At 31.5% G+C, this 19,485-nt stretch overlaps 3 protein-coding genes across 3 annotated transcripts; all 3 read left to right on the forward strand.

The window, feature by feature from the left end:
• Nucleotides 1–2,348: 2,348 nt before the first annotated feature.
• LOC145558668 (uncharacterized) lies at nucleotides 2,349–8,176 on the forward strand. The gene is made up of 9 exons (XM_081619975.1): nucleotides 2,349–3,078; nucleotides 3,341–3,818; nucleotides 3,929–4,009; nucleotides 4,535–4,600; nucleotides 5,206–5,271; nucleotides 5,744–5,800; nucleotides 6,461–6,505; nucleotides 6,999–7,049; nucleotides 7,781–8,176. The coding sequence occupies exons 1-9, from the start codon at nucleotides 2,801–2,803 to the stop codon at nucleotides 7,907–7,909; spliced, it is 1,251 nt and encodes a 416-aa protein (XP_081476101.1). The 5' UTR covers nucleotides 2,349–2,800; the 3' UTR covers nucleotides 7,910–8,176.
• Nucleotides 8,177–10,505: 2,329 nt separating this feature from the next.
• On the forward strand, nucleotides 10,506–13,217 carry LOC145558669 (putative inactive nicotinamidase At3g16190). Its single transcript, XM_081619977.1, has 5 exons — nucleotides 10,506–10,665; nucleotides 10,792–10,905; nucleotides 11,898–12,132; nucleotides 12,241–12,357; nucleotides 12,999–13,217. Exons 1-5 carry the CDS (start codon nucleotides 10,618–10,620, stop codon nucleotides 13,067–13,069), a joined length of 585 nt encoding a protein of 194 aa, XP_081476103.1. The 5' UTR covers nucleotides 10,506–10,617; the 3' UTR covers nucleotides 13,070–13,217.
• Nucleotides 13,218–16,113: 2,896 nt separating this feature from the next.
• On the forward strand, nucleotides 16,114–19,476 carry LOC145560059 (putative inactive nicotinamidase At3g16190). The gene is made up of 5 exons (XM_081621315.1): nucleotides 16,114–16,272; nucleotides 16,398–16,511; nucleotides 17,699–17,930; nucleotides 18,026–18,142; nucleotides 19,070–19,476. Exons 1-5 carry the CDS (start codon nucleotides 16,225–16,227, stop codon nucleotides 19,141–19,143), a joined length of 585 nt encoding a protein of 194 aa, XP_081477441.1. The 5' UTR covers nucleotides 16,114–16,224; the 3' UTR covers nucleotides 19,144–19,476.
• The last annotated feature ends 9 nt before the right edge of the window (nucleotides 19,477–19,485 follow it).

The following is a 19,485-nucleotide window of genomic DNA, read 5'->3' on the forward strand; positions in this document are numbered from 1 at the left end:
CTATGTTTCCAAAAAATTTAATATTGTTATTTGGCACTTGATTGATAAATAATTGTATAATCCACTAACATAAACTTTGTCACATATCAAACGATTCACTTTCAACCAATTTGCACTTTTTTTCGTAAACATATTTTATAGTGTGACGAAAGTACATGTACGTGTCATAAATCCCAGGAGATCGAGTAAATGGCTTCACTATTACTTGGTGTTTCAAAATCAAATCAAATTATAAATTCAAAAGTATTGCTCTATAGTTAGTGATTACTTTTCTTTTAGCAAATTAATATGAATAATGATGTTCAAGGTGACCCTTAAACTATGTAGGCTTGTCTTCAAAGTCAAATATATGTATATTTTAGAAAGCATGGCGGCATATATCTCATACATAGTATGAATCTTACATCTATTCTTTAAATTAGGACATGTTTTGATTTATTTAACTAAGCTGAACTGAATCAAATTGATTAGAGCTGAACTGAACTAAATAGAGTTGAATTGAATATTTTATGAGAGAAGGAAATTAGGAATTCAACTGAAGTGAACTGAAATTAAGCTGAAGAGAACATGCTCTTAAGCTAAGTGGTTAGGGATTTATTACCTTGTAATCTTATAATTACAAAGTCAATTCCTTCCAACAACTACGAGTGGTAGGAGGTGAAGATCTCTTAACTTCTTCCCTCACTTTTAAGTGTTTTGATCCATAAAAACTAGACAATGAAATTGCAAGGGTGTGAGTTTCAGTTTAGGATCATATATATGGCAAAATAGCTACTTTAAAAATTTATTACGAAGCATTTAAGAGATTATATTTGATGATTTCAAAACTTTTACCAAAAAGAACTACATGAAAGAACATTCTTCTACACGTGTGTTATTTGTGAATCACTGAATTGTGATTCAAATCACCATAGTTGTATACTTGTATGGGTGGTTTCAAACCGTCAAATAAAATCTTGTCACAACCTTAGTGAGATTGTAACATTCCTAGGTAAATGTAAATTTAACAAAGAATATCTACTCCTTTGGAATAGAAAATTTTCTTCTTGCATATTTGTATGAATTCATTTCAAAAACCTTCTCATCTCACAATAAAATAAACAATAATACTCCGTAGTACATATTTAAGGTATGTATTTGATTCACTTCATTTTTGCTTACTTGAACATACCTGATCCTACAAAATTTGAACTTATATAACGTCATTAAAACTTATTTGAGTTGTAAATTAAACTGAAGCAATATATAACTTATGGAACTTATTTGATTTTATTTTTCATGAAACTAATTTAATAGAAATAATGTGAATAGAATGAGACATTTTTCTTAACTACTTGTATAAAATACGGTATCCCAAAAAAAAAAAAAAAAAAAAAAAAAAAAAGAATATATCCCTTTAATCCTTTATTTTCCCCCTTTCCCATGTCCCTAAACAGTGCATGAATACCAAGTAGTAAACTAGAAGTAGTAGTAGTTCTTAAATTTACTTTTTCGATTTTAATTTGTGATTGGCTGATAAAGCTCTACGAGTAATGGAGTACTACAAATGTACTCTATGACTTTGTCTTTCACATATACATATATATATATATATATATATATATATATATATATATATATATATATATATATATATATATATATATATATATATATATATATATATAGCACCACATAACTTTCTCAACAACTGTATGAATAATTTCCCAAATTAAAAATACTATTATCAAAAGATTAATACATATCACATCAAAGTTGTTGTAGTTTACTTGGATTCTCTACTTTTAATCGTTTTCACTGAATTATTGAGGGTATAGAAAAAGAGACCTATTTAACCTCAATCTAATATGTAACCCTAATTATAGTATATTGTTATCTAAATTAAGTGAGAATAATCAACGGGAGTTTAATATTATTACGTTTTTCTTCCAACCTCATACCAAATTGGTATTATCAACGTTAGGTATATATTATGATGAATATTTCTATGTAAGTAAAATTCTTAGTTACTCGTGAAATGACTATAAATATCTAGCTTGTGTGTCAGAACAAATTACGAAATCTTTATTCTATAGTTTTCCACCTTACACATGATGAGCTTGTTCTTCCATGTACACCTTAGTAAATTTCCTAATAATTAAAAAAAAATTAAATAAAATTTTATTAACTATTTAATTAATTAATCAACTAATTAATCACAAACCAAGGATTAAATTATTAAGAGAAAGAGTAGTCCCAAAGCACCACTAGTTTTTTGTCTTAAAGCTAAGACCACCACCTTTTCCTGCCCCCACTTTCTTTTTTTTCCATAAAGTAAAAGTAAGAATAAAAAGACTTAGATAATAAACAAATTAAAAGGAGAGGTTAGACATATATAGAGAAAGATAGAGAAAGCAAAAAAATACAAAAGCTTCCTCTACTTAGCCCCACAAAAACAAATAATAACAACCCCCTTCACCAAAAAAATAAAAAACACAATAATAATAATAATTCTTTCAAAGAAGATTATATGACTTGGGTTTCTTCAATTCAATCACATTTGAAATAAAAGCAAAGGTTTTGTGCATAAATAAGGAAAGCTATATCTAAGCTAATTATGCAAGAGCCTATATTTTAAAGTAATTAGTAGATTAATTAGGAAGAGAGAATACAATTAAGGAGTACTTCCAAACAAAGAAATTAAATAAATTTCATCTATTTTTATGTTTATATTATTATTGGTTTGTTTTGAGGGATATAAGAAGATTTGAAGAAGTTAGTGATTTTGTTTTTGGAGAAAGTTAGGTGGGAAGAATAAATTATGATGGCAGGAAACCCTAGTAATTGGTGGAGCATGCATAGTAACTTAAGGTCATCTTCTTCAGCAAGTGATCATCAACATGAAGATAATTTGCTCATCTCCCAAACACAACATCATCATCATCAACCTTCTAATAATAGTAACTCTCTTTTACCTCTTCAATTTCTTCATGGTGCTGGAACTTCTTCTTCTTCTTCGTCTTCCTCATTGCTTCCTTTTATCGCCTCGAATGAGCCTCATGCCCATGACTTTCCTCATTCTTGGAGCCAACTCCTTTTGTAAGTAAGCTTTTTTTGTATGTGCATGTTTTTTTTTTTTTTTTTTTTTTTTTTTTTTTTTTTTTTTTTTCTCTGCTGATAATAAAAGATATACAGAAGTTAAGACAGTCTTCTCTCAAAACTAAAACCTGTATAAAAATAAGAAAATTTACTATTTGTATATTGAATTCCATTATTCTACAGTACTCCATATTTACTAGCAAAATATCAAAAGAACTTTTTTTTTTTTTTTTTTTTTTTTTTTTTTTTTTTTTTTTTTTAGGGGAGGATTGTCTAATGAACAAGAGGAAAGGTTTAGTCAAAGTGAATTTGAAGCAACAAGGGTAGTTAATAATGGAGGAGTACAAGTTGATGTGAAGGAAGAAGTTAGTAGTCAAAGTAACAACAGCAACAACAACAACAACAACAGCAACAACAACTTGCAGTTGTATGCAAATCAATTTCATGAAGAGCAAGAACAACTATCAGTAGGAGTTAGTAATAGGGCGGCCGCGGCCGTGGCCGCCCAGGCAGCAGCAGGTTGGAGTCATCATCAGATCATGCCAGCTTCATTATCACCTAAATCCTGTATTACCAGCTTAAGTAGTAGTAACAACAATAACAACAACAACAACAATAGTAATAGTAGTAATATGTTGGACTTTTCTACTAATAATAATAATAATAATAATAATAATAAAAGGTCATTACAACAAGCTGAAAGTCATCAACATGCAGATAATCATACTACTAATTCTGAGGTATGTACTGTTATTAATTAGCCTTAGTTTTATGCTGTTTAATTATTATTTGTGTAATTTTATTGAGTAAACTAAAAAATGATGTTATGTTTGAATTTTGTTGTTGGCAGTGTAATAGCACAGCTACTACTACTGGAGGTGTACCACCTAAGAAGCCTAGGGTCCAATCCTCTTCCACCCCACCTCTCAAGGTAGATCATCACTTCTTATTTTCTTTCATCACTCTCCCATCAAATTCTTCAAAAGTTTGACATTAAGACTCCTTTCTTTAATTTCCGAGTTAATTATCACGTTCACAGTATGACTTGACTTAGAGACATATGTGACAAGTCTGACAACTAATAAATTTAATTTGGAATGATGAAGCTATTTTAATATCCTGTGCATAAGCACGAGTACATACATACACCCTAATGTTTACTTATAGTATATGCTTGATTAATTAATGTGTTGTTTTGAGGATTTTTCTTTAGAATTAAACTTCTTAAACTACAATAAGAGTTTCCTTCCCCCTTTTTTAGTGTAATAATTTTAAATTTTCAATTTTCAATTCAAACTTCTCATAGATGTGTACGTGTTGTGTTGATCTTTACCTTAGATTTATATTATTAACTTTTCATCACTCATAAATACCACTAGTAATATTTATTTAAGAAAAATTCAATAGCTTCATATTATTTATCTTCTATATATATATGGTTGCAATATATATGTAGGTGAGGAAAGAGAAGCTAGGAGATAGAATAACAGCCCTTCACCAGCTTGTTTCTCCCTTTGGAAAGGTAAGACCACCTCACTCCTATTTTATTACAGTAATTTTCACAAGATGTATAATTTATATATCAACACCATTTTTTCTAATATTTTATTTTCAAAAAAAAGTAAATTAATAAGCATACATAACTTTTGATTTTAAATACAAGTATTAAACATACAATCTCAATAATTTTGATACACTTGTTTTGTTTCACTTGCTAATAATCTTAGACTTACTGAGTCAGTACGTATAGTGTTACCTAATATGCAGTACGCTCGATCTGTTTCATGGAACCCAATTCTTTATCTAACCTTGAGAAAATAGTTCAAAATTGTTTCTACACTATACTAATCCACGCGTACAATTTGGATCATAATTCATGGAGAATTAGCAAATTAGGTAACACTATATGTACAAAATAAAATAACTCAATTTTATAAAATTAAAACTTATATTTTTTATTATCCATAACTAATCACTGACTTCAGTTCAAACACATGATTATATTATGATCATCTAAAATTTCTTTTGAACTTTTAATTATTGTTATTGTGTTCACAAAAAAAAGAGGAAGTACTGAAAAAGAGAAATGGGGTATTTGTGGTGTGTGGGTTTAATCTCTTTTTGCAGACTGACACAGCTTCAGTGTTGTTAGAAGCAATTGGGTATATCAGATTCCTTCAAGGTCAAATTGAGGTGATGTTTAATTCCTTTCCTTTTTATTTTATTTACGGAGTATTTATTTTATAAATTAACTTCTTCCGTTTTATAAAAATCGCTATAATCAAATATTTTTACACTATTTACAATTTTACACATAATTATGTGACAATTTATGATTTTTATTTATAATAATGACTTAAATAAAGATATAAATAACATATAAAGCTCTAATTATTACAATAATTAAAGAACAGATAAATAATTCATATTTTTATTATTAAAAAAAAAAAAAAAAAACATGTGTGCATGAATGTAACTCAGCCTTTAAGGAACTAAAATATCAGTGAAGCATGCAGTTGTAAGCAGTACTTTAATAAGACCCACATTTGGGCTATATTCTTGCTTTCTAAACATTCTTTTTCTTTTTTCCAAAATCATCAAATTATTATAATTCATTTTCATATTATTGGTAACTGACCTTGTTTTATATGATTGATTTATGCAGGCCCTTAGTTCTCCTTACTTGGGTAATAATAATGCCACGACTAAGAACCAACATTCTGTAAGTTTATTTATTTTTTCGACCTAAAAATTCTTTTATTCAAAGTCTTCAAAATAATACTCCATATAATGTATTAATAGATGTATTGAAAGCTTATATAGTTGTATTTCTTAAGGACATAATTAGACTTATATGGTAAATAATACAAACACATAAAACTTTTTTTTTTATTATTATTAATAAAGTAAAATTATGTTTATCGACCTACATTGTGACATTATATGTTGCAGTAAACAGTATATGAAGTAAAATGGAACAAGAATAATGATAATTAGTGGAAAATATGTTTCTTAATAATATTCGATTACTCGTCAAAACTAATAATAATAAATAATAATTCGATTAGGGTGGTTATTATTACATGTTTCTAACAATAGGGTATCATTTGATTCATATTAATCCCATTTGTTAACTATGTTGAGATTATGTTCTTTATTACTTTGGATTGATTCTCTTAAATATTAAATTCAAATTCTGGTTGACATCAACTATTACTTTCATATAAGGCTTTGGACAAGTTTGTTTAAATTATAACCAAACATTTAAATACTAAAATAATGTTTAATTATCAGAATAAGCTAAAAGATTAGCTTTATTTTCTCCAATATAATGTATTAAAGCACATATGGCCTGTTTTTTTAACCTTATATTTCCGAACAGGTTCATGGAGAAAGAAATTGTCTATTTCCAGATCATCCTGGACAAGTAAGTTTTATTTAATTCATTGTATTTGCATGATGTAGATTTTTAATAAAACCCTCATGTGAGTCAGCAGCATAGACTAGATATATAACTTATTGTGAGACCTTAAAACTTATTCTTACAAGTAAGGAGCCACTCGTTAAAATAGGAATGTCATCCCAATCTTACAATAAATTATTGTGAATCACACATCTGACATTCGTACAACTTACATAATATAAACGTTTATTAAAGCGAGGTAGAAAAATTTTCTTTTTTTTGAAAGCATCTTGAAGGAACTATTCTATTAATAAAAAAAAAAAAAAGGCATGTACTTAAAGAATAATGTCCTCAGCTTTTTAGGGTTCCCTTTTAAATTACAAAATGTGATTAAATAGAGAAATCTTTGGTCTAAGTTTGGAATAAAAAAAAAGGGTGGGTTGAAACTTGAAACTTGTTAAAAATAAAAAAAGTATTTATAAATCTTATTTTTCTTCATTCACTCTTTATTTTGTAGCTTTTGAATGATTCCTGCCTAAAAAGAAGAGGAGCTGCAAACCAAGATCAGGTACTTCTAAAACTATATGTTAATTCATGTAAACTTTATTATTATTATTACTCCCTTTTATAAACTTACTGCTAAACTTAAGTTTAAATGATGATCCATTCATTAACAAATACATAATCATTGTTGTTATCATTATCTTCTTCGTTGTCATCATCATTATTGAAGTTATCAACAAACTTGAGCACTCAATTAGTTTGGTTCTTCAACACCATCATTTCACCTTTGATTTTAAAAGAGAATTGACTTATTTCACTTTCCAACATTATATTCTAGTTATCTTTCTACATACTCATTATTGTTCCTAATCCCGGCGTATTCATATATGAAAGTGCTTTATCAAGTGTAGAAGTCATAGTTAAGGTCATTGCATTCTTCTATTTACAATACAATATTACACTTTCAAAAAACAAAACGTAAAAAGTAGTGTAAGATTCTCTACTATGCATCTGAGTATATATCTAAAGTTAGGTACGCCTGAAAAATAATATTTTTGCTCATTTAAATAGTTTGAATGAGCAAGATAACATGCAGGTGTACCGCGTACCTACTTGCATGTAAGTTGTAACATAAGTGATTAATTAAGTGGTGGATTATTTTTGTTATTCTTGCCTTGATTATATGTACTTCTTTCTTTTTCTATTTTTGTTTTCCCTTTTTTGCAAATTTCCTCAACGTATTATTGTTATTAATGATTTTTTTTCTTTTTTTTTTTTAAAATCATATGTTATTAGGATATCAAAGATGGATCAAAGGACTTGAAAAGTAGAGGATTATGCTTGGTACCCATATCTTGCACCCAGCTTGTTGGGAATGACAATGGAGCTGATTATTGGGCACAATCACTTGGTGGAGGATTTTAACCAATCATAAAATAATGCTTATTAACTAGTTATAATATTATATACTTTATATAATATATAAAAACTATATGCTATAAATTATGTATAGCATTTATTTAGTGGAGTGGTATATCATCATGAGCACTCACTCTACTTAAATATTAAAAGGTTGATTGCTCTTGATGTTATGCAATAATATGCATTAACATTTTAAAAAGTGCATGGGTGTACCATATCATGTAAAATACATACTAGTAACAAGACTAGGGTATGAAAGGTATTTTACAACCTTCTCTTGCCATTGCAATAAACGGTTTAACTAATGACAGGAGGTCAGTCCGATTTCCCGTTGCAAATCAATTTGCGACGAATGAGATGGGATTGGGATCTCCCGTCATGGACTCGTGACCTTCTTGTTATGGTCCTTACGATTTCATAAAATCTATATGTTATAGAGCTTATGATTATATTATGCCACCTTCCTTTAGTAGTGGCCACTGGCATTGACAATGAATATGAATCCATTATGAATTTTGTGCCCCTCGATCTTACTTTTTGAAAGAAAACAAATATATTTTCATTACTTTCAATTTCAAGATGTTTTATATTGTGTCGTACCCTTAATATTAAAATGATGACGTTTTTAATTTGACATATACTATGAGTAGGATTGGAAACTTTAAGGAAATCAACAATCAAAGATTATGAAATAATCCCACTGCCAAAAGAAAGAAGAAAGAAAAAGGAAAAAAGAGTTTCCACATGCAAATTTTGGAAAAGAAAAGAAAAGGACCTTATGTAGAATCGAACTCTAAAACTCAGTAACTCACGTTCATGGTGTAAATTAGGGATGAGCCTAAATGCATAATAGGGTCTAGCAAATTTCGGTCTTTGATCCGACCTGGTCTTGGATCGATCGGTAAACAACCCTAGTTACAAAGTCACACACTTAGAACTCGCAAACATAACAAATCAAAAGTAGTAGTCCAGCGAAATTTAATACTTAGTACATACTTTGTACTAGTTTTACTTTTATTTTTATTTCTTTGTAATTGGGCTTGAATTGGGTATGATATATTGATATGGGCTTAAGGGCTTGTTCACTTCAGCTTAATTTCAATTAAGTTTAGCTCTAATCAGTTCAATCAAGTTCAGCTCCTAATTTCCTTTTCTCATAAATTATTCATTTCAGCTCAGTTCAGTTCAGTTCAACTCAGCTCCAATCAGTTCAGTTCAGCTCATTTTATTAAATGTGAACATGTCCTAAGTAATTCTTTTATTAGGTTTTAGTTTTGATTTTGGGTACTTGGTTTTAAAAATTTGAAAAACTTGAGCTGGAGCTTGTTGCCAACACTACTCAAATTCAGAACCTCTTGCCCAAATTCCAGTTTTAGAACTTGCGATTCTTAATAGATTTCAATTCTAATTCCGTTTCAAAAATGTACCTTGAATTTATGTTAAACTCTAGTGTGAATCAATTACTAACGCTATATTTTATGCATCATTTTTAACTAGCATATGTGTCAATGTACAAGTTTGGCCATTATTAAAGATTGCTAAACGCAACTTAAGTTTACTTATTATAACCCTTTTCCCCTCATTTTCAACCCTAAAACTCTAAATTTTAAATTCCCTTCTCCTCTCTCAAATGTTTATGTGAGAAAAACATTTTGGATTGAAGGAAATAGTGCCTTAAAAATTGGGGTTTAGTAGATTAAAGGTGAATAAACAAAAAGAAAAAGAAGAAGTAAAGTTTAATAGATTGAAAATAAAATTAAAAATAAAATTGAGCGTAATATAGCTAATACAATATCAATAAAATTTGAAGATAATGTAACAATAATTTTGTTAAAAAAAATTGATGCAATCAAAATTTTGAAAAGAGATGAGACCTTTATTGATACTCACAAAATAGGGGTGAGCATGAGACGTGTACCCGTACCGTTAGTACTAACGGTTCGAGTACCCGATAACCAAAATCTCAGTGATATCCATAACCCGAACCGATAAGTTCGGGTACCCAAAATTCGAGTACCTGAATTTTCGGATTGGTTATTGGGTACCCAATAAGATATTTAATAATGATAATTAAACTTAATTATGTAGTTATTATAATATAATTTACCAATAATTAACAACAATATCATATGATTTGACCAAATCATTAATATTATTATTACTAATCATTGATATTATAAAGTAAAGTAAGAGTTTAGATTTTATTAAAATAGATTTAAGTAGAGAAAAAAAGCAAAAAAATGTTTATCGGAACGGATCGGGTAACCGTTAATTTTAAAATGGTACCCAATAACAAACTATCGGAACGGATACCCAAACCGTTATGGTTATCGAATCGGGTGCCCTAATTTTCAGAAAAATTACGGATCCGTTTTTCGGATTTTCGATTTTCCGGATAGTTGTACTCAGCCCTATCACAAACTAGTGAATGGACCGTATTATTTAATGACGAAAATATCCTTTTATCAACTCGTCAAAATTTAAGATCAAATCCCGCGGACATCATCATCATTGTCATCCTCATTTATGCTCCATCTAAAAATCAATGCTCTAATAAAAGAAAGAATTTATAGTGAGTAGTTACGAAGACACTTCGCTAACTACAAGTTGGTCACTACTCACTAATCACTCACTAATTAATTACTAGTACTTGTATATCCGTTTGTGTTTGGGAGACATCAAGCCACCAAGATTTTGAGCAACAAATTATAATGGCTGAAAATTGGAAGAAAACAGCTCTCATTGTCATAGGAATGCAAGTGAGTGAGTTCTTCCAACAATTTTCAATTATTTTTGTCCTTTTTAGAATCCAAGTTTGAAAATGGGTATTGATTTTATACAATTAATATTGAATTATAAACATCGTTTATTTGTATTAAATGCAGAAAGATTTCGCAATACCCGGGGCTCCGTTTTTGATTGATGGAGCTCCAGCAATTCTTCCAAATGTCAAAAAAGCTGTGGAAGTTGCAAGAGAGCGTGGCATTCTTGTAGTTTGGGTATTCTTTTTCTTCTTAATATTCTGTATTTTTGCTATTCTATGATACTCCATAGTAAATTCAAGGGACATTTTGAATCTGACAAAACTGACTCAATCGAATCGAATTTTGAAATTAGATCAGACAGCAGATAGAGATTAATTCATTTAATAAAAATCATACGACAAGTTTTCATACCTTATATTCTATTAATTTATTGTAACTTTGTAATCTATAGTTGATTTTGGTTTGATTAAATTTACTATAAATCTTTGTCAACAATTCAATTTTTACTAGCTAACAAAATCAAACTCAAATTACACTCATAACATGTAGATGTTGACTACTAGGTTCTATGGAAACGAATACAAACACGATTACACGAATGGTTAATAAAAAAAAATTAGGACAAGGGTAAGAGAAAACACATTGTTACATTTGCGAATAGGTATGTATTTTTATGAATCTTCCAAAGTTTTATTTTTTTGACTAAACAGTATCCAATTAAGTTAAAGTCTGTTCTGATTTACTGAACTGAATAGAGTTGAAAAGAATTGTTTATGAAAGAAGGAAATTAGGAACTAAACTGAACTAATTGGAACTGGGCTGAACTGAACTAATTGAAATTAAGCCGAAGAAAACATACTCTTAGTGTACATGTATTGATTTGATTAAGCAACACAATCTAACATTGATGTTACTCATTTTAGTGAATGAACGAGTAATTTTGTGTTAGATATGTGTAAACCAAGTACTTTGTCCCAGTATCATATGTTGGATACATGCTGTGGTTGGCTATGCTGAGAGATAGGAGTGTCCGCGTTTACAGGGAAAACAAGACTCAAACACACAAAACAAAAATAATTTATTAGTATGTGAAAACAAGAAATGATTTTGATCCAGAATGGTTACATAGCATTGCACTACTTTCAATCTTTTATCAAGATATTTAGTGGAAACAAGTCCTACTGGGAAAAAATGTGATTTGTGAGTTGAAAACTGCTGGTTTGCAGGCTCAACGGGAGCATGATGCATCAGGGAGGGATGTCGAATTCTTCAAAAGGCACTTGTACAGAAGTGAGAAGGGGGGTTCTGCTATAAAGGGAAGTGAAGGTGCTGAGCTTGTTGAAGGATTTGAGATACTTGAAGGAGATTATAAGTTGGTTAAGACGCGAATGAGTGCATTCTTTAATACACACCTTCATTCAGTCCTGCTAGCTTCTGAAATTGATAGCTTGGTCATTGTTGGTAAATGAATAATAAGCCTGATGTTTTGAATTCGATTTTCAACAGTAATGTCTCTTTGTACAAGATATAATAATATCAAAGATTATGACAAACTATCTCTATGTTCAGGAATTCAAACTCCTAATTGCATCCGGCAAACAGTCTATGATGCAGTAGCATTGGACTACCCTTCTGTCTCCGTCATTGTTGATGCCACAGCTGCCAAAACTCCTGAGATTCATGCTGGTAAGAAAATGAAATGAATCATCAATGCCTGCAATCAACCATTATAATGGATCTTATCCCAACTTTGCTGCAATTATTTAGTTCAATTATAAGCGGCTTGATATTGTGTTTTATGTTTCGTTTCCTTTTATCTATGGTCTATAACTGCTAGCATAATGGACATACGGTTCAAGGGAACATGAAAAGAGGGGCTCTGTGAAAAATTTTCTGCTCTGGTTAGCTTTAGGACAGGAAAAAAAAAAAAACAAGAATATACGAGTCCTGTTCTGTCATCCTGAATTCCTGAGAGTTTGATTGCTCGAATATTAGCTATGAGAACCTTAGTGTTATATGTAAGATAGTTGTATAGGGAAAGACTAAACAGAACTATGAGCATCTTAGATAAGGAGTGACATTTTGGTACCTTTATTGGTATTAGTTACTTTGTATGGAATCTGGGGTGACTTACAAAATTTGCATACAGCAAATACTCCGTATTTATTAATAAATCTCTGTTGTGATTGATTTTTGATACTCGGTAAGTCGGTATCTCCTCAATTTGCTAGGCAATTAGAGTGTGTAATCATATAATGATTTCTTTTGAATACTGTTAACTATATAATAGCTTATGACTGACATGAAATTTTTAACTCTGGAACCAGCCAACATTTCTGACATGAAAAATATTGGGGTAGCCACTCCAACCATAAGCGAATGGTGCAAGGCAAATTGATGATTCGATGGCGCAAGTTTGGAGCTTGAAGAAGTTTAAAAATATTACGTGATGTTGCACTCTGATACACACCATTCTATCTGGCTCTATAGTCTATATGCATGCTTGCTGAGTTGCTGGTGAGTGAGCCCTAAGAGAAGACAACACCCCCCCCCCCCCCCCCAAAAAAAAAAAAAAAAAAAAAAAAAAGGTGTGCAAGTTAAAATAAATAAACTTGTTTGTTGGTGCCCAAATTATTATCATTGTAAAAGTGGATGTTTGTACCAGTTATTTTCATTTTACTTTGTCAAATGATGATTAGTGTTGTTAATAATTTATTGAAGAAGGCCATGTATCAAGTATCAACAAGAAGGATCTTCAATGAAGCTCATAATGGTTTGGCCCCTTTGTATTTGAATGTATGAAATGAAGAATTTCTTGCACATGGACGTATATGGTATGATGTAATTGTTTAGGGACGTCTATTTTAATATAAAGAGCAATTTTTTAGAGACGAAAGAAGCACAATAGGGTATTATGCACTTAAGATAACATATCTTTGTTACAAATATGAGTAGTCGTGAACAATATACTTGTTCCAATATAAAAAAGTATAAACCTCCACATTTGCTATATTGTACTATGTAAGATGTTTAGGCCTATTTCATGCTGCAATATCATCTAATAAGTGACTTCCATGCTTCCATTCAAGCCTCCTATTTAAATCACTTAACCCGATTTTGATGCTAGTCAATTCGAATACTCCAAATTGATCAGACGGCCTATACTTCTATAAGATTAATATATCATAATAAAAATATACTCCGTACTTATATTTGTAAATGATTTTGTTAGTCTAGATGAACTACTACAAGAGGGGGGGTGAATGGTAGTAGGTTCCAATCGCGGAACTTATGCAGAAATTAAAAACAAAACGTAAAGGAACTTAAAGCACACAGCAAGTTTTACGAGGAAACCATCCAGTGCCCAACTGGAAGTAAAACCTCGGCCCTATTGGGACTTATAAACAAATTCCACTATAATAGGCAACTCTCCTAGTACAACCTATTACATAGACCTTTGCTTCGCAAGTTCCTCCTCGGACACTTGCTAATTGATAAGAACCTATCCTATCAGACCTAAGACACACTCAGGCACCTTTTTCGACCCAAGACACACTCAGGTTCCTTTCTCGACCTAAGACACACTCAGGTTCCTTTTTCCCACTGTGCAACCCAAGACACACTCGGGGTGACTGACTACCACTCGAATTTTAGAGAATTCAAACTCATCACAAACGTGAATTTAAGAGAATTCACAATCTCACCCCAAAATACAAAACACTCAAAACCATTTTTCCCATTACAAGATCTCATTGAATATCCCTAAATACATACCTATGAATAAAGAGATAAAACTAATATGTTGGACACTCGAGACCTGTCTGAAACTCACTGGACGTACTGTAACCAAAACCTGATAGGAACTTTGACCAGGAGAACTGACTTAGCTTCGCGGTGAAGGATAAAACCATTAAGCACGGCCACTACACTTCGTCAGCCTCAACTTTGAATGAATGCATATGAGCATATTTATAGTACACTCGAATTATTCATTTCATCTTGAAAAAGATAAATTTTCTGAAAAGATAAGTTTAAAAGATATTTTCTAAAAATCAGTTTTCCGAAAATATATCTTTTTGTTAAGAATAAAAACTGTCAAGAATAATAAGATAAACTTAGCATAAAATCAGATTTTATTCAAAACTTATCTTTTTGTTTAAAATACTTTTTAAACAATCTTATCTTTTTCCAAAAGGGATTTATTAGAAGATAAATATCTTTATTCAGTAAAACCAAATCCCTAAAAGATATGCACGTATAAGGTAAATATATATATCATTAAAACCGACTTTTAACGACGTGCATACTTAAGTTCCTATTAGGTTCCTGAACTCTGACAGTCTCTGAGTTCCTGACAAGTCAGTTACTCTAATTTCATTGACTGTTTGGAGTTCACCTTGGTTCTATATAGACTTGTTCCAGACCGACTTTTATGTCCAACATACTTACATGAATCCTAGAGCAATATACTTCTATTTCTCTGTCTTCATGTTGCTTCTCTGAAACTCTTGTTCTGGAATCCTGTAGTCTTGATATATTCTGGATCTTAGGGTTTGCCCCAGCATTACACCGGAACCAGGTCGTTACAACCCGTTTCGAAGTTCCTGTTAAGAAACTTTTGGAAGTTCCATTTCTGGAACTCTTCTTCTAACTTTACTTGTATCCTCATGGATCTTCTAAAGTTCCTCTGTTTCAGTTCCTACTTCAGCCCTCAACGCTTACTGAACCTGCAAACATCACAACACTAGAAAATCCTTATTAAATGGAAGTTTGCTCAATTCTTAACATCATCATCAAAACCTCATAAGGGTCAACAAGTTGTCCCTTTTTTATGATGACGAACTGAGCAAACTTCTTAGAATAACAAAGTAAAACAGAAGGTTAGTTTTTTATTTATAAAAACAATAAAGAAAACTAAACTAAATTAAAAGACTCCTACACATACATAACCTATATATGTATAGGATACTTACCTTATGAAGCTAACATATGTAAACACATGTTTACATAGTTACCTTCATGGTTCCTTAGCCATCATCATGCTTATTAACCATAACACTTATCGTTGTTCTTGTTCCTCTATTGCTTATCCTATATTGCTCAAGTTCCTTACATATATACCTGTCATTACTCAGGTTCCTTGTATCCTGTTCCAAGCATAACTTGCTCTTTCTATGCACAACTTAACATACACGTTAGATAGATAATCATCATTAGTTTATAATCATCAACTTATAATCATCAAAACCTAATTGCTCAACAGATTTGACTCGAAATCAAAACTAACCCGAACAATTCTTAAACATGATCTAAACCTAATCGGAACAATCCGATTGATAATTCATTAATTTTATGTCCTCCCAAAAGTAATAAAAAATGACTTCTACTTTACTACCAGGCAGCTAACAATCATGATCACGATAATAAAAAAAAATTGCACTAAAAACAAAATTTTGTACTGTCTATCGTGAACACTTTGGTGACTAACTCTTGCACACCATCTATTTCTAAATTTGTCTGAGAGACAAAACGCAGCAAGATATTGCAACAAAAATGGCTGAAAAATGGAAGAAAACAGCTCTTCTTGTCATCGATATGCAAGTAAGTTTTCCCACCAATTTTCAATTTTTTTCTCGACCCTTTTCTTCTTTGTTAGAATTCAACCTGGGTTTTCTCGCAAATTTAAAAATGATTATTAAATTTTGAGATTGAATGATTATGAACAGAATGATTTCGTATTGCCTGGTGCGCCGTTGCTGGTTGATGGTGCTGCTGCAATCGTTCCGAATGTGATAAAAGCTGTTGAAGTTGCTGGAGAACGTGGCATGCTTGTAGTTTGGGTATCAATTAATCTTTTGCTTTTATGAAATTTCTAATTTTTTGGATATTTGCTGAGATTTAGCAATTGTTGTTGATATGAAATTGTCAGAGAAAGGGATACATGAATAATGTGATTTAATTTTTTTTTTTATTTGCTGGGGATGTTGTAGTTGATTTGTAATTGTTTGAGAAGGTAGGAATAAAGTGGTTGTGTTACTCAGACTTGGCCATCTTCTGCAAATTTGCTTGATTTTGTTCCAAAATAAAGTGTCTAAATGTCATTCCCGTATCAGAAACTCGAGTATTTGAGGTGAAATGAAAAGTCGGGATAGCCTGATTAAAGAGTAAATTAAAGAAAACTTACTTGAGAATAGTTGTCTCATATAGTCTTGTGGTTCTTAAAGTTAGTTTGTAAGCTGTAATTGATGGTTAGTCAAAATCTAGGAAATTAAAGCTGTGTATATTTCTAAGCTAGTGATGCCTACTGCTATGAATATAAATTCCAAGTGGAAGAATGATGATCTGATGATAAGTAAATTTTGGGCATAGCTCCTTAGTTTTGTTTCTTATAAAATTATGTATCAGATGAAGCACTACAATGTAGTATTTCCCTTTTGATGCTAGTCTGACCGAACAGGACATTCAGGCTAGGGGTTAGAGATCAGCATGTCAGAGGCTATACCTTGTTTGCGTTGTAAATTTCTGCACTGCTCTTTCAAACATATCGGTGAATCAAACAGCTAATTAGTTTATGGCCATAATGGGTTTGGCTGAAAGTTGGTGTTTGTCGATGAATTGCAATGAGTGGATATGACTGATGATGCCTTGTTATGGACTTGTTTCATGGAATTCTGGGAAAGAACTATGATAAAACTTGGAGCTATTATGTTGATTTTTAAGATAAATTAGTTTCTATTGATCAGTTGCCCTCTTGCCCACTCAATATGTCTTCCTTTAAGGACGGGCACAATAAGTTTAAGCTTGTTGAGTGTTAAAACAATGAATGATTTTGATCCCTTACACTTTATGAGAAAGGATTACACTATTGCCAACCTTGTTTAAAGCATTGTTTTTTGTTCTTTTTTTTGGTTCCCTCACCCCCCCCCCCCCCCCCTCTCTCCCCCTCTCTCTCTCTCTCTCAAGATTGAGTTGAACAATTCCTTAGGATGTAATTTGTGACAACTGACTGAAAATTATTGGCTTGCAGATTGTTCGGGAGCATGATGCATTAGGGAGAGATGTTGAACTCTTCAGAAGGCACTTGTATAGTGATAAGGGGGGACCCGCTGTAAAAGGACATGAAGGTGCTGAGCTTGTTGAAGGACTTGAGATACACAAAGGGGATTATAAGTTGGTTAAGACACGAATGAGTGGTTTTTTTGCTACTAACCTTCATTCATTTCTGCTAACTTCTGGAATAGATAGCTTGGTATTTGTTGGTAAGTGAAAATAGAACATAATGTTTTGATTTAGATTTTCAAAAAATTCTCTTTTAGAGTACAGTTTTGAAGCTTTTGACCGTATATCTGTACAGGAATTCAAACTCCTAATTGCATTAGACAGACAGTCTTTGATGCAGTAGCGTTGGATTACCCTTCTGTCTCTGTCATTGTCGATGCCACAGCTGCTAAAACTCCTGAAGTTCACGATGGTGAGAATAATAAATAAAACCAAATACTAAGTCACTAATCATAGTTTTAATCAGAGAATATGTAGGTTGATATCGTGATTCATGTATGTTGTTTGCTTGTTTTTTCTATCCAAAGTTCTTTATTCTCTTTTGGGTCCAATTTTATATATCTGTTAGTGATATGGTTCTATAGAACAAGAACGAGGGCAAGAGTTGTCGTTCACAACCATGTAGGGTAGCGGTTTTGTTGTACTTTTATGCTACCTTACGTCCTTACCCCAACAGTAGCAGTGCAGTTCTTCCTGTAAGACCCTTGATCTTAAATGATATAGCTTTCATGAGTGCTTTAGATATTTTCCTTTGGGGGGGTGGGTTATGTGCTGAAACCATACTGATGACAGATTTTGGTTTAGTTATCTTTTGCAATAGAGCCTTGGTGGATCGTGGATTGTAGCTAATTTTGGATCATTTTGTTCTGTTGCTATATCCAGACTGATGACAGATTTTGTAACAAGTTGTTAGCATGTCTTTTAGATTCTAAAGGTTTTACTGCTCGTACTTATTTACCAACGAAATATTTATATACGGAGTATTTTTTTTTCTGAAGGTATCTCAAGAGCTTTATGACCTTTATAACAAGTCTTATGTAATAAGGGTGTATTGTAAGGACTGATTTTATTATTATTTTTTTTTTTTTTTGGAGGGGGGGGGGGGGGGGGTTATGGGGGGTGGCATATAGTCACCTTGATTAGGAAGCATATTAACATCTAATACAGAAGCTGCATGCACCAGCTATTCAGCAATTTTTCTAGTTACCTCTCTAATATGACTCCTGTATGATGGTTTTGTTTTTTTTTTTTATTTATTTATTTTTTTTTTATCCCCTTGCTTTCTCAAATTTTTCTGTTAACTATGGCCTGTGACTAATTGCTTGTACCCTTCAACCAGCCAACATTTCCGACATGAAAAACATTGAAGTAGCAACTCCAACCTTAGAAGAATGGTGCAAGGCAGATGGTTGAGGAAGACTTGTGTTTCTCTCTGGCAGTAATATACGGTATCTTATATGGCTCTACAAACATGTTTGCTGTTGCCAAACTTCTATCTGTATGATCTGTCGTCTCAACGGATTCTTGGGTGCTCTACTAGTATGCTATATATCATGATAAATTGATAATAAATGGTCTTATGATGCATGCAATAGCATGTAATGGTGATCAATTTGTTCCTGTAAATTGATTGTACTTCAATAAAAAATTTGTGCCTTTTGTATTAGGGTTGAGCCATCACTTCTTTTTTCTTTTTTTTGTTGGACAACACATTACAAGATTTAATAATACTCTTTTTATTTGATACACTCTCTA

Source organism: Chenopodium album, chromosome 9, assembly GCF_948465745.1.
Source record: "Chenopodium album chromosome 9, dcCheAlbu1.1, whole genome shotgun sequence".
Classification (NCBI taxonomy): Eukaryota; Viridiplantae; Streptophyta; class Magnoliopsida; order Caryophyllales; family Amaranthaceae; genus Chenopodium; species Chenopodium album.